Consider the following 14,738-nt stretch of genomic DNA (forward strand, 5'->3'; position numbering starts at 1 on the left):
GCAGCATTATTTCAATTTTTATTGAACAAAAATGAGAGGCCACTTCCAATTTCTCAAAAAAGTGATTGTGTGATGAGAGGCCAAGCTAGGCAGCACGCTGGGGTGTGATGGCTCTTGATCCGTGAGGTGTAGTATTCGTACCTAACACCCCAATCTAATTTCAAGTTGAGGTTTGCTACCCACCCATTGAGGATGGGCGGCCCTACTAACCCGAGGGTAGGGGGCATGCTTTGTGCGACTTCACCAAGGTGAACAGTCCAAGACCACCACACCTCATCCAACAAGGCTTGTTCAAATAACTAACCACTTTAATGCCCTGCTTAGTTACAAGCCCACGCTACTAGGCTCGGCAATTACAAGATGTCATGTAAGTCCTTATAAGCATTTGTATTATTGCTTCTTTTTCCAATGTGGGACTTTACAATAAGCCAATGCCATCATTAGGAATGAGCAGCCAAGAAGGGATTTAAGTACAGGAAGTGTGTCCCACTTGGGATGAATTGATTCATTAAATTATTATCGATTCATATAATATTATATGATTCATTGATTCATCCATATTACTTATATATACAGTAAAACACAAAAGAGTAGCTACCAACCTCTCAGTTCCCAACTTCATTCGTTACCATCGACGTCATCCTCTCTCTCTCTTTCTCTCTCTCTCAAACAGTAAGGAAAAATAGAAAAGGAGAAAATGGCTGAGGTTACAACAAGTTTTTTTAGCAGAGTAGCTCTACTCATGATCCTATATATCCTACACCAACCATGTGTTGCTGAGAGTACCTTAATTTTCAATGTCCTAAGCTTCGGAGCCAAGCCTAACGGTGTAATAGATTCTACACAAGCTTTTCTGGATGTATGGACTGCAGCATGTGCCTCCTCTGATTCCACTACTATACGTATACCAAAAGGGAGGTATTTGCTTCGCAATGCTATGGTTTTCAAAGGTGATAACTGCAAAAGCACAGATATTACTTTTCGAATTGATGGAACATTGATAGCTTCGTCTGATTACCGGATCCTTGGCCAAGCTAACAACTGGCTAAGCTTCGAAGGAGTTACCGGTGTGTCCATTATCGGAGGTGCCCTTGACGCTAAAGGTACCTCCTTGTGGGCATGCAAGTTAGCTGGAAGCACTGATTGCCCCAACGGAGGAGCCACGGTTAGTAATTTATGCTTTCTTGTCGATCAAGTGAAATTTTGTTTAAATTTGTTGTCTACCTTACCCTACCAGTCTCGATTGGGCCCGGAACAAAGGACTTGTGGATCGAGCAAGTAACTTGTGGTCCTGGCCATGGCATTAGGTCAGATTTTATAGCTCTTGGATTGCATTGCTTACATATGAAAACCCCCTAACAGCTACTATTATCGTTAGCTTATGCATACATGGGTGTGGTTATTGCAGCATAGGGAGTTTAGCCAAAGACTTGGAAGAGGAAGGGGTCCAAAATGTGACAGTTAAAAATTCAATTTTCAAGGGTACTCAAGATGGTTTGAGGATTAAGTCTTGGGCGAGGCCGAGCAATGGATTTGTTCAGGGTGTTCAATTCCTTGATGTCGTAATGTTTAATGTCCAAAATCCTATTGTAATAGACCAAAACTATTGCCCACACAATATCAACTGCCCTGATCAGGTAATGAAAATTATAATCTCAACGTAGTAATTGGGCATGTACTCATTCATAAACATATGTCTTGACTAAATGTCTAATGCACATTTCATCTTGTTTCAATAGGTATCAGGTGTGAAAGTCAGTGATGTCGTGTACCGGAACATTCAAGGAACATCGGCTACAGCCGTCGCAATAAAATTTGATTGTAGTGCAACAAATCCATGTAGTGGGATAAGACTCAAAAACGTGAGTTTGACCTGCAGGAATCAAGAGGTTCAGTCACATTGTGCCAATGCAAATGGAAAGATTGTTGGCACTGTTCAACCAAACAGTTGTTTGTAATACTGAAGATGAGATTAGGCATGAAATACATGTACATAGTCCAGACAAATAATGCTAGCGAGTATAGGTGCATTAATATTCTTTTTGTACATAAATGTCATTCTTTTTATACATTAGTAAGTTAATAATAACTCAATTTTATTTTTCTGAAATGAATTCAATACATTGGAAATCACTTCATTTTTTCCCCTGGCTTTTTAATAGGGAAGGATTAATCTACTTAGATTAACTATTTGGTTTAAACTTGTCTGCAAAAGATAGTAGACACTCCTCAAAATTTCTAAGTCATAAAATGAAAATGAAAACAATAACTGAAAATCATTGTACAAGAAAACCAACCTCTTTCTATGTTATAGAATTAATCATTAAGTCAGACCCTAGTTTCAAACAAACAATAGAGTTTGAGTCTGATTAAAATAATGTTCGTAATTTTATGCATACTTACATGGAATAGGAATCATTCTCAAGCAATCCCTCATTCAGATTAGTGCAAATGCCTTGTTTTGATTACTTCCCACTGCCATTCCCTTTTATTCTGATTCCTATTCATTTTGATTCTAAGTAAACACATCATAAATTTTTTGAAAAGTGCACTCGGATTTATAAGTCCTCTTTCAAATGATTTGTCCACTATAAAGTAAAGTACTTAACTTCCGATTTACAAAAACAGAGCTTTCATACTTTTTGAGGGTTAGAGATTAAAACCAAAGGCGTTAATTAATAAGATTTTCAAAAAAGGCAAACTGTTGTTTTCCATCTATCTTTGGTTTACTTCTTACCAACCCCTTAACTCAAACTTGACAACCTCCAGCAGCACACATCCAACTAATAATCACATGAAGCGAAGCAACTTGGAATACAATTATATTACCTGAAGTGAAAGCTCTCTTGTGGGAGTAATAATAAGTGCCTATAAAAGTCCTTTTGGAGCAAATGTTTTCTTCTACCTTCCCCTTTTCTTCAAGCATTTACATAGTGTTTTCTCCTTCCTCCAACAAGAATGGCAAAATGAGCAAACCGAAGGCTAGTTTCTTCCCAGCCCCTGTTTCCACAGCACCAACAATGTCCTGTCATATGAAACAATTATTAGAACCATCAAACCTCCTGTCATATGAAACAATTACAATGACCATCAAACTGAACCTGTCCAAAACCATACACCACAACCTTAACCAACCTTCCCTTGATGAGAAGCAGCAGGAAAACAAGCTTTATGGATTGACGTCGGTTCTGAGTCCCCACCTATATATTTTCTTCCCAATCATCAGATGATGAGCCTCAACTCATTCCAGCATAATATTCATCTCCACCAAACTAAGTTAACGTTGAAAAAAAGTTCTCTAATATCCACAATCATTAATACAGTCAATAAATAAATATACATGAAGTGATGTTTCCGGTAACCTTGGATTGAGATTACCACCAATTCATCAACATATTGAGGGCCTGTCCACTGACGTGCTTATTTTTTTCATCATTTAACCATACCAACACAGAGAATAATCTTAGCTCCATCATACAACCTCAGACAGAGATAGAAGAACTGCTCACTCCATCATACAACCCCTAAGAGTTGGGACAACATAGACATAAACTATTTGAAAGCCTTCAGGCTCATCAGGTTATCAACCAAAAAATATAAGTCACCTAGTTAGCTGTGAAAGAAATTTATGCCATCAAAACAAATAACATATGATTAACATTGTATGCATTGCTGGACAATACCAAGAAATATGGGTAATTTGTCAGCATGAAAAAGAAACAGATACTATTTCAATTGTAATTGAACAACGATGAGAAACCACCTCCATCTTTTGATCCTCACTAACTCACTGGGTACTGATATTGTGAAGTAGTTGCAGAGCAGCAATTGGAAAACATAACCTAAGAGCGTTAGCAATATTGTTGTGATGCCAATTGAAAAACAATTGTCTTCACATATCCTCATAGATCAATTAACCTCCAGAATAACTCTTTCCATTATCATAAGACTTCATTCAGACATTACAAATGGAGTAGGAGTTTGGTTTCACCACCATAATGCATCTTCCATACTTGCTGTTGCAAAACCTTCAAATAGGAAACTTGGAGCTGTAGAAGGTAATTGGTTTAGGTCAATGAGAGTCACAATGCACCATAAATGGCTTTTCTTTTCTATGTGCACATACATTAGTGAATCTAATTTACCCCCATATTCACTTCTTAGCTCTCCTCTATTTACTTTAACATTGCCCTTAAAATCATCAACATCAGAGCAGCAAGAATCTTGCAGTAAATCATCCCAGTTCATATTGAACTTCTCTTGGAACTTCAATCAACTCCTGCCCATTTTCTAAATCTCTCAACATATTTAAGTCTTTTTCTTTGAGCCTCAGTTCTGGCTTCTGATGCCTTTAAATTCCTATAAAGATTCTTATGAAGTTTTACAAACTCACTCCTGTACAACCACTTGTCAGTGTACATACCATGCTCCTTCATAAAGTCAATGACCTCCATCACTCTCTCAAAGTAGCCACCACGAAGAAAGTTCAGTAGCAAGTACTCATAGAGATCTCTGCTTACCACCAAATTTCCACTCTCCATATTCCTCTTAATGTCCCCCCACAAGATCGTGATAGTACGAATCATTCCCAGAGAAGAATACCCATATAACAAATAGGTAAATGTTTGCTCAGTGGGTTGAATTTTCATCTCTTGCATTCTTCGGTATGTCTTCAAAGCATCATCCATCATTTTGGCCTTGCAGAAAAAGTTGATGGAAGAATTGAACTGGTAAACCACAGAAGCGTCCTTCTCATCCCTCATTTCCTGAACCAAAGCATTTGCCAGATCTGATTTACTGGTCGAGCTTGAAACATTTGTACATGTGGAACTTGTATCTAGTATTGGTTGACATTTTGAGACAACCATCTCATCAGATAAACTTGAAAGAAAACCAGCCTTCCTCATTTGTTTAAGCAAAGCTTTTGCTTCCTGAAACATCTTTCCTCTGTAATAGGCTTCCAAGAGTGACATAAAGGCAGTAAGGCCCATGGGAGCCCCAGCTGCATCCATATCATCCAAAAGGTCGTGAGCAGTTTCTAGCCAACTTAAATTAATGCAAGTATCAATCACATCAGAACACAAGCGAGATCCTCTTAATGAACATAACTCCTTTTGTATTTTAAGTAAAATTTCTGAAAGCTTGCAAGTATCCCCGCCCTTTTTGTATCCATTTATGAGCTTGGCCAGAGCTCTGTTACTAAGGACAAGTTTCCCATTCCAATAAAGAACAAGCTCTTGTTTACCCTCTATTTTGAGGACAGAATCATACAGCAGCAGCTCAGGCAAAATCTGCATATTCAACCCAGACTTGAGATTATGAGATCCAATTGGAACAAGATAAGACCTCTGTGAAATCTTTCTGTCTCTATGAATAGGAAGAGACTCATGGTAGTCACACATTTGTAATACAAGCTCAGCAGCCGCCTCAATGTCATTAAACTTGAAATGTAAGCTCAACAAACTATCATAGAAATGCCGATAATGTTGCATAAACGGAGCTGAAACTTGATCAATGTGACTTTTATATTTCTTGATCTCGTCTCTCTGGCCATTCAGCTCATGGATCTGGGCAATAATGATAATAGAGTGTGCATCAGCAACAACACCTGTTTGAGGCATCAATTCCATAATCTGTTGGCCTTTGAATGATAATTTAAACCTCACACAAGCGTCAAGGACAAGGTTAAAAATCATTGTATTAGGCTTCACCAGCTTTGCATGGACGCTCTTGTTTACACTGGAGCGTTGGAAACAATGACAAATCTGAACTAAGAAATTGGATGCAAGGTGTGTTCCAACCTCAGTCTTTACCATATGCAGAACAACCAAGCACAATACATTCATGGGGGGCAAGTTCTGTTTCTCCAGTAGTATTCTAAGAATCATTGTAGCAGGTTTAGGCATTTGACTTCGCGCTAAGGAGAGGGAGAGCTTTGCCAGGATATCAGCCTGTAGTAAGTCTGATCGCTCTTTCAAAATTACCAAGACTATATCACATGCTTTTAGTAGCCAGTGAGGGTCAGACGAATAGCACAGTTCAGTGATTAGCTTACGGATAACAAAATCCTCAGGAAAGCCATGCAACCTTTTAAAATCAATAAAGGACTCCCATGCTTCATTCACTTGGTGTTCCTTCAAGGCTTTTTTGAGCCTTTTCAACACAACTGCATGAGAGGAACCTTCCCAGCATAGCTTTTCAGGCTGAACGCTAGCACAAAAATCTCGGGTAGATGAAATTTGATGCTGTTCATATCTTACACTTGATACCACAGGCTTTTCAAATCTTCTACTCAGAACTGATTCTCTGTCATAATTTGATATTAAGGCAGTCCTCCGAATAGCTGAAGCCACACAAAAACACAAAGGACACCTCTTGATGTAGCGGTTAAGCATTAGGAACTTATTTGTCACTATTAGTGCCATAGATATTTCATCATAACAATGAAAAAACACCGAGAAAGGATAATCACCGTGACATACCACTGCTCAACTTTGGCCCAGGTGAAAAAAACATGCACCAATTGCATATTCATTTATGCAAGCCATAAACAGTAACCAATATTTGCTAAGACAATTCCTTGAGGATCCAGCATGATCTCCTTATGCCCACATGCCCAACTAGTAATATCTGCAAATAGAACCTGACTGAATCAAAAGGCACAAAGTAACACACACACACACACATGAGAAAATAATCTAAAACCAAAGCCAGCCAGGTATTCATATCACAATTACTACAATCAATAGCCAACTGGGTATGACAAAACTGGTTCTAGTCATACATCTAGGATAGGCTTGGCTTGGACTAAGTTCTGTCCTATGTTTGATGGGGCAATGGACTAAGGGGCTGGATAGTATCCTATGTTTGGAACAATTCAGGACAGGACTATAATTCTAAACTATGAAAATAATCATTTCAAACATTACGACTTATTTTTCTTGTTCTCAAATATGCATCATCAAAAATCACAAACTTAACTAAATATTACAGCCAGTTTTTCAATTAAACTTTACGAAGACACCGTAATTCACGTCTAGTAAAGCCTCACTACATACATCAAACTAATGTATTTGCATACAGTGAAAAGAAAACAGAAAAGTAAACTGAAAATGTAAAATAAAAAGTACATGTAGCATAGGCAGAGTTCTTTGAAAGGGAATCTAAGTTTGGAATTTACCCACATTTTATAGATTATCACTAAGCCGAAATAAAGTAGTACACCAAAACTAAGAGAAAAAAAAAAAAAGCAGAAATCAGCCAGCAGATTTTGATACTCTATACTACAAGCAGTTTTGGCTGAAAAACTAATCTAAACAAAGAAAAGGGTACCTCAGATTCTGGCTGCCGCACCTCTTCAGAGAAAAAAAATGGAAAACTTTAAAAGCAAAATGAGTGAAACAGAGAAACGAAGAGAAGTGGGTTTGGAGTGTTTGACTTACCGTTGTAGTTGGAGATGAAGAAGAGAACCGGAAGCTGTTCAAAGCTCGAATTTTCTTACTTTCCCTATCCACTGAAGATTTCCCAAATAATTCTAACTGGTTTTTGTTTTGTGATACAACAAAGAGAGAAATAGAGAGACAGAGAGACAGAGAGACAGAGAGCTCTCGGGTTATGGTTTTTGTAAATGGGTAATTTTAACCCGGTTGAAACTTAACCGAGTGATTTCATCGGACGGCTATTAAGACTCCCGCATATTTTCAAGCCCTCCCTCTCGCTTTGCGTCTTCTTCTTCCTCCAATTTTCTTGTTTCGCTGATTTGCTCTCAAGTCTCAATTACCAGAGGACCAAAAGGTACTGCTTCTCTAGAATTTACCCTTGCAATTTTTCTTTGTTTACTTTAATGGAAATTTTCTAATTTCTTGTAAACTTCCATTTCAAGCTTTTTGTTTCAGTCTGCTCTGAAGCTTTTTCTTTTTGTTTTTTGCATATTTATAAAAAGCTCACGCTTGAATTTCTGTAAATTTGGGCTTGCATTACGAAAGGGATTTGGCTTCTGAGAGTGTAAGAATGAGAAGTGAGACTTGGCATAGTTTGATTCGACCAGCAATGGCTGCCTTTTCCTGTCCTCTTCGAATTCTTCGTTCTTACTCAACGGGTTCGTATATTGTTTCTACTGATTATTAGCACTGTTGTTTTCTTCTTCTTCTTCTTCTTCTTCATGCATTTGGGTTTTATTTATTTAGTTTAATTTTACTTATGCATATGAAAAGGAGCAGAATTGGAGCCTCAACTGTCCCCAAAGCTCATAAAGATCATGGAGCAGAGGCTGTCGCTTATCGAGCAGAGGAGTGCTTGTCTTCAAAATCTCATAAACCAGGTTCTCTATGTTTGTGATTCTATGTGCTTGCTTGGTAATTGTTATAGAAATGAAAATTATGTTGGAATTTGATATGGTTTTTGAAAAAACAAAAAATTTGGAATTGAAATGGTGTTGGACCTTTTGGTTGAAGACAGCCTGATGCCTCGGCTGAAGAGTATGTGAGGGCTAACAAGGAGCTTCGGAAACTCAGCGCTTCCATGGACCTTATAAATCAATTAAGAGCCAACAGCAAGGTACTGAAATTAGAACAAAAACTTCAATTGAAACTGTTATCGTTGTACATAAGAAGATACAGAGCAAAATGAATCATGTGTTTGCTGCTCTGCAGGAGATTGATGGTTTGAGGTCTCTCATGGATGAATGTTCTCAAGATAAAGACATGATTGATATGGCAAACAATGAATTGGGCCAGGCCATTGATGAAGAAAGAAGATTGCATGCTTCATTACTCAAGTCCCTGCTTCCTAAGGATGATGCTGATGAGAGGGATTGCATACTGGAGGTTAGAGCAGGTATTGAGCGTCTGCCCTCTCCCAGAAACACCTGTAGATGCGCATACCAATAATATTTTTTATTCCATTGCATGTGTCTTCTGTTTCTTTTGTTTGACAAAAGATTTCCTTAGGAACTGGTGGGGAGGAGGCGTCTTTGTTTGCAATGGACATATTCAAAATGTAAGTTAGCATCAATACTTGTAAATTCTTGTATGTGTTTTCTTCCGAGAGTCATACCTTGTGTGGATAACAAATTACCATAGGTATGATAGATTCTCGCACAAAAAAGGCTGGAAGTTTGAAGTGGTGGATATTACCGAGTCTGATCTTAAAGGATATAAGGTCTGGTGTGTGATTTCTTTCCTCTTTTCAATCTAACATGCACATTTTAACGGACCCAATAAGCCTGGTCCTTTTAACAGATAATGTATTACAGGATTCACCACCTGCTAAGTGCTAGTGCCTAGTATGTGATAACCGTTTTGATTATAACTTCTTTTCAGGAAGCTAGTGCAGCAATCTCAGGAGCCGATGTTTATGGGAAACTGAAATTTGAGAGTGGGATTCACAGAGTTCAGGTTTCCTTCCTGCCTGTTCAACACATTACTTATAGTTGCCCTCACAAATTACTGACTCTTTCATTTTTGCAGCGAGTTCCTGTGACAGAGAAGTCTGGACGTATTCACACTAGCGCCGTTTCTGTTGCTATCCTCCCTCAAGCTGATGAGGTGCTAACCTGTTGATTCTGAATTTAATTCGCATTCTATGATTTTATGCTTTATAAAAATGGATCTAAGCCCAACAGACAGAAGTTCCTTTTATTCACTCTGTTATGTTTGAATTCATACAAAACTTTGTGGTTATTGTTTGTTCTTTTGTCAGTTATGGTCTCTTATTTTTTTCTTTGACCGTGTTTATCTGGGCCTGCTGCAGGTAGATGTCCACCTGAGGAACGAAGATTTGAGAATCGATACTTATAGATCTGGTGGTTCAGGTGGTCAGCATGCAAATACCACTAACAGTGCTGTTAGAATAACTCATATTCCAACTGGCCTGACTGTAGCCATACAAGATGAGCGATCCCAACATATGGTATATAATGCCTATCTTTTCGAAACTAAATTGCAATTTTCACATCATCGAGCTTAGGATGAGAACTTTACCTTTTTCTTTTATTATTTGGAGTTGATAATTTTCCTGATACAGAAAAACAACAGAAGGTCCTTTTTCCTGATCTATGTATTAATGTATATGAACCATTACTGCACCATGCTTTTAACTGGCAATGGCACTGTGTTGTAAATACAGTTGCTCATTTAAAAAAAATTAGGATAATTCACTGATTTGTATGCCATTCTCTTGTCCTTGTCTTCTCAACTCAAAGTCACTTAGTCTTAAACTTCAAATCTTTACAACTTGTTCTCCCAAACTACTTTGGATTCTCAACATGTACCGCCTAATTTGAAGCACTCATGCTTATAGGATGTGAGAAGCATTTACTGGTCAAAGTAGGCAAGGGCAAAGTTTGTAGTTGTATTATGTATGTTTTAGTGGTTATGGAAATCACCCTAGCATTCTTCGTATTATTTCTCAATATCTCTGATGTAAAGTGTATGATTGCAGACCTCTCTAGTTATCTTTTCTTTTTCTTTTTTCTCTTTTTTGGTATTCCTTTTGGTTCTTGTTCTTGTCTTTGTTCTTTTCCTTTTCTTCACCTTTCTCTTTTCCAATTTTTGGGTTCCTTTGTAGAACAAGGCCAAGGGGCTTAAGGTGCTGTGTGCAAAGCTTTATGAGATAGAGAGGTCTAGAATCCAGAGCAGTCGGTCAAAACTTAGATCACAACAGGTATGACTTTTACTTGGTAAATTTTAGTTGATACAATTGGTTGCTCTGTTTTCAGGATTGATATGGACTTTCCATCACCTTGAACAGATTGGTAGTGGGGATAGATCCGAACGCATCCGTACATACAACTTTCCTCAAGGGCGTGTAACTGATCATCGGGTTGGCATCACTCATCACTCAATAAATGATGTGATGCAAGGAGAGAATCTGGATGTATTTATCGATGCGCTTCTTTTGCAGGAGGAGATGGATGCGATTGCTTCTTTTAGTTCTTCCTAGAGAAACTAGGATGACTAACAATAGTATACCGTGGCATTTGTGGTGATAATATAATGTTGTGGCTGTCATGTTTTATGCAGTTACATCTTGTTAGTCTATTTTTTGTATGCTCTAGTATTAGTGGATTTGTATACTTTTTAAATTTGGTACCCATTAATGGCATGTTTACTAATCGGTAATTGGATTAGGAGGAATTGAATTGATGAGGAGTTGAATTTAGGAGAATTAGGGCCCGTTCGGTAACGTTTTCGGAGAGTGTTTTCTTAGAATATTTTTAGAGAATGAAAATAAGAAAACGAATTTGCATTTTCACTGAAAATGCTTTTGGTAGATTAATTAGAAAACATATTCAAAAAATAAAAACAATGAAAACGCGTTTTGTATTTCAAATTGAGAATAATATTATGTGAGTTGTTTTTCAAGTGTATTTTTGCTAATTTATGTTAAAAAGAAGTATAATTCTATTGTTTCTTAAAAGTTAAAACTATCTTTATCTCCTTTCTTTTTCCATTTTTCTTTTTTCTTTTTTCTCCTCTCTTTTTTCTCCTTTTTCTCCTTTTCTTTCTTTCTTCTTCTTTCCTTCCCAGACCCATTCCTTTTTCTTTCCTTCTTCCTCTTCTCTCCTTTCTATTTTCTTCTTCCTTCCCTCTTTTTCACTCTCACTCATCCTCCCTTTCGTGGCATGAATTCCATCAACTCACCTCTCTCTGGTTCCACTAATTAATAGTTGTGGTGATGGTGGTTGAGCTGGGTATGTGGTGGCTAGTTTCTCTCATCTCTCCCTCTGCAACTCTCTCTCTCTTTTACCTTTCTCTTCTTCTCCCTCTTTCTTATTCTTTCTATTCTTCTTCTTCTTCCTCTCTTTGTTTTTTTTTTCTTTTCTTCTTCCTTTCTGTCTTTTTTTCTCAGTTGCAGATTCGTGCAATTGGAGAGAAGATTTTTGTTTTTTGGTCTGACGGGGAGAGAAGATTGAGTGAGAGATTGACGAGAGTCAGTAGCAGCGGCGTGTTCTTTTTCAACCTCGCGTGTTTTGAGTTCCTGTGAGAATGAAAACATCATCATTTTTTTTTTTTTTGGAAGTACATGTGAAGTTGGTTTTCATTTTATGAAAACATTCTCAATGTTTTCTGTTTTTGGCCCACCGAATGGGTTCTTGCCTAATTTTTGTTCTCTGAAAATGAAAATATGACTGAACAGGGCCTTAGATTTTGGATTCCTATTGAAGTTGTTTACTAAACCATATGGATTGAGGAGAGTATGATTTCGGATTCCTAATGAAGTTGTTTACTAAGTACCCGTTTGGCATTGCTTATTTGGGGTAATAAGTGATTTTTAAAAAATTTTGGAAAGCCCAGCCTGTTTGGTAAACTATGAAAAAAAATCACTTATTGTTAAAAATTGCTGTGAGAGAAAGCTATAAAGGAAAGCAGCTAATGAGGTGCTTTCATTTTCTGATTATGAAGGAATCAGTTTCGAAGAGGCGCTGGGTTTAATGATTATGCGAATATTATTTTTTGATTATGAGGGAATAAGTACCAACAACACTTTTAACAAAAAAGTTTACCAAACGCCAAACAGCTTTCTCTCACAGCTGATTTCTCTTACAGCAAATCTGACAGCGATTATTTTCACAGCACAACAATACCAAACTGGCCCTAAATCATATGGAATTGGGGTAGGAGTGGTGCTAATTACTAAAATGTCCTCGTTGTTGGGTTAAAGCATATGGCAAATTTGGAATTTTTAAAATTATGTGAGGATATAATGAGTAAAAAAAATGAATTCCTAATGGGTTAGCTCTCCCGGAATTAGAATACCACCTCCCACTCAAGAATTGAATTCCTCCAAAATATTTGATAGAAAATGAGATGTGTTCTAAATTGTTAAAAATTTAAGATTACAATAATAAAATTGACAAAATTAAAAAGACAAAGACAAAAGTCGTAGACCGGCAAACTAGAGGGACCTAAAATGACTTTTTGCAAAATTAAAATTAAGTGAAGGCTTATTTACTGTTTCATCTCCTAAAACGGACGCTCGGTCTCACTTTACCCCTTTAAACTGAAATTTTCTCACTTAACCCCCTAAATCTCTAAAAATTGCTGAAATTTTCTCACTTCACCACTTCCGTCTATTTCCATCCACAAAACCTTTAAGTGTATTGACGTGGCATGAGCATTCTAGTAATTTTAGCTCCTTATATTCTCTCTCTCTCTTCTCTATCTCCCTCTGCCTCTCTCTTCTCTCTCTCTCCTCTCTCTTCTTTCCCCTCCCGGACCCAACCTCCATCGCACCCCAACCCCACTCCGTCTCCCTCCTCCCTCTTCACTCTTCTCTCTGCCTCTCTCTTTTCTCCCTTCTCCTCGTCAGACCCAATCCCCACCCTAAACCTAACCCTCCATGGAATTACTCAACACACCCAAACCACCACCACTCAATTTTTTTTTTTTAAACAATCTCCTTGACAACCAATCTACATCTTCTCTCTTGGCAAAGATAGTGAGAGTGAGAGAGACACACACAGAGAGAGAGAGAGAGAGAGAGATATATATATATATATATATATATATAAATATAGAAGAAAGATGAGGAGGGAGGAGGTGGGATGGGATAGAGGTGAGAGAAGAGAGATGCAGAGGGAGGGGATGGGTTAGTATGCGATGGAGGTGTGCTAAGGGTTGGGTCTAGGGAGGGGAGGGGGTGGGGTGCGATGGAGGTGAGAGAAGAGAGATGCACAAGGAGGGGAAGGGTTGGGATGTGATGAAGGTGCGTTGGGGGTTGGGTCTATGGAGAGGAGGGGAGAGAAGAGAAAGGCAGAGAGGAGAAATAGGTAAAGAGAAAAGAGAAGAGAGAAGAAGAAGGAAGGAGTGGGGTGCGATGGAGGTTGGGTTCAGGATGGGAGAGAAGAGAGGGGTAGAGGAGAGGGAGAGAGAAGAGAAAAGATAAGGAGCTAAAATTACTAGAATACCCATGTCACGTCAGCACACTTAACGGTTTTGTGGATGGAAATGAATGGAAGTAGTAAAGTGAGAAAATTTCAGCAATTTTTAAAGATTCAGGGGTTAAGTGAGAAAATTTCAGTTTAAAGGGTAAAGTGAGACCGAGCATGTTTAAAAGCACCTCCACCCCAAAAGGTAAGGACAAGGCAAAGGCAAGGCAAGGTTTGTCACTATTCATGTGAATAGTGGCAGCCCTTGCCTTTTTGTTTGCACCTCAAAGTGCAAGGGCAAGAGCAATTACTATTCACATGAGATATGAGGAGATGAATATGTATAGAGTTTTTGGTGTGGAAAGTAAAGAATATGACTAAGTATTTATAAAAAAAAATTCTTGAATTTTGGTTTTTTTTTTTGGTTGCTAACGTCATTATGATATCAGCATTGTGTCACTTTGCCCAAGCAACAACTCGGGCTGAATTTGTCTGTGGGCTTGCCTGGACTCGTGGCACCCAACCCTTGCCCAGGCTAGACTTGGTGCGCTGGAGTTGCAATTTGGCCCTTGGACTCCTTCCTACTCGGGGTAAGTCACATGTGGTGGACTTGCCCTAAGAGCATCTCTAAGGGAAATATCAAATACCAAACATCAAATTTAAATTTAATGGCTGATGTGGTGATTTGACATCTTACACAGGTTTACACTCCGCCCGATATGTCAAATTAAATTATTATTTTTTTACATTTTAGTGTTGATTTATTTTTAATTAAAAAAAAAAGAAAAGAAATAATAATAAAATATTCATTTAACATCTTGCTTTTGGTATGTCAAAAATAACATATCAACCTCCAGCCTTCATTCCA

The 14,738-nt window shown here is 38.0% G+C and overlaps 3 protein-coding genes across 10 annotated transcripts; 2 read left to right on the forward strand and 1 right to left on the reverse strand.

Moving 5' to 3' along the window:
- The first annotated feature begins 628 nt into the window (after positions 1–628).
- LOC110750191 (polygalacturonase-like) lies at positions 629–2,042 on the forward strand. Its single transcript, XM_021950509.2, has 3 exons — positions 629–1,307; positions 1,409–1,637; positions 1,740–2,042. Exons 1-3 carry the CDS (start codon positions 1,177–1,179, stop codon positions 1,956–1,958), a joined length of 579 nt encoding a protein of 192 aa, XP_021806201.1. The 5' UTR covers positions 629–1,176; the 3' UTR covers positions 1,959–2,042.
- LOC110749535 (pentatricopeptide repeat-containing protein At4g17616-like) lies at positions 1,607–7,577 on the reverse strand. 6 transcript variants are annotated; one of them, XM_088244039.1, is made up of 6 exons: positions 7,443–7,535; positions 7,333–7,355; positions 6,483–6,630; positions 3,126–6,343; positions 2,830–3,025; positions 1,607–1,873 (listed from the first exon to the last, which is right to left on the reverse strand). In XM_088244039.1, the coding sequence occupies exons 3-4, from the start codon at positions 6,514–6,516 to the stop codon at positions 4,269–4,271; spliced, it is 2,109 nt and encodes a 702-aa protein (XP_088100165.1). In that variant the 5' UTR covers positions 6,517–6,630; positions 7,333–7,355; positions 7,443–7,535; the 3' UTR covers positions 1,607–1,873; positions 2,830–3,025; positions 3,126–4,268. The 6 variants fall into 6 exon arrangements, with proteins under 6 accessions (XP_088100165.1, XP_088100164.1, XP_088100163.1 ...); XM_088244038.1 differs by having other exon boundaries at positions 3,136–3,200; positions 3,764–6,630; XM_088244037.1 differs by having other exon boundaries at positions 3,126–3,200; positions 3,764–6,630.
- An 84-nt stretch (positions 7,578–7,661) lies between these two features.
- Positions 7,662–11,128, forward strand: LOC110749994 (Peptide chain release factor 1). 3 transcript variants are annotated; one of them, XM_021950268.2, is made up of 12 exons: positions 7,662–7,794; positions 7,986–8,098; positions 8,214–8,320; positions 8,458–8,556; positions 8,652–8,835; positions 8,949–8,997; positions 9,081–9,159; positions 9,321–9,395; positions 9,468–9,545; positions 9,751–9,909; positions 10,567–10,662; positions 10,750–11,128. In XM_021950268.2, exons 2-12 carry the CDS (start codon positions 8,011–8,013, stop codon positions 10,939–10,941), a joined length of 1,206 nt encoding a protein of 401 aa, XP_021805960.1. In that variant the 5' UTR covers positions 7,662–7,794; positions 7,986–8,010; the 3' UTR covers positions 10,942–11,128. The 3 variants fall into 3 exon arrangements, with proteins under 3 accessions (XP_021805960.1, XP_021806104.1, XP_021806034.1); XM_021950412.2 differs by having other exon boundaries at positions 9,090–9,159; XM_021950342.2 differs by having other exon boundaries at positions 8,220–8,320.
- The last annotated feature ends 3,610 nt before the right edge of the window (positions 11,129–14,738 follow it).

The sequence above is a fragment of the Prunus avium genome, chromosome 7 (assembly GCF_965620075.1).
Source record: "Prunus avium chromosome 7, drPruAviu1.hap1.1, whole genome shotgun sequence".
In the NCBI taxonomy this organism is placed as follows: Eukaryota; Viridiplantae; Streptophyta; class Magnoliopsida; order Rosales; family Rosaceae; genus Prunus; species Prunus avium.

Excerpts from the sequence above, each read along its gene's own strand:
- LOC110749535 (XM_088244038.1), bottom strand. The coding sequence starts at position 6,425 with ATGGCACTAATAGTGACAAATAAGTTCCTAATGCTTAACCGCTACATC.
- LOC110750191 (XM_021950509.2), top strand. The coding sequence starts at position 1,177 with ATGCTTTCTTGTCGATCAAGTGAAATTTTGTTTAAATTTGTTGTCTAC. Across the intron at positions 1,308-1,408 it reads GGTCCTGGCCATGGCATTAG|CATAGGGAGTTTAGCCAAAG; the intron begins GTCAGATTTTAT and ends TGGTTATTGCAG. Across the intron at positions 1,638-1,739 it reads ATATCAACTGCCCTGATCAG|GTATCAGGTGTGAAAGTCAG; the intron begins GTAATGAAAATT and ends TTGTTTCAATAG.
- LOC110749994 (XM_021950268.2), top strand. The coding sequence starts at position 8,011 with ATGAGAAGTGAGACTTGGCATAGTTTGATTCGACCAGCAATGGCTGCC. Across the intron at positions 8,321-8,457 it reads TTCAAAATCTCATAAACCAG|CCTGATGCCTCGGCTGAAGA; the intron begins GTTCTCTATGTT and ends GGTTGAAGACAG. Across the intron at positions 8,998-9,080 it reads GCAATGGACATATTCAAAAT|GTATGATAGATTCTCGCACA; the intron begins GTAAGTTAGCAT and ends AAATTACCATAG.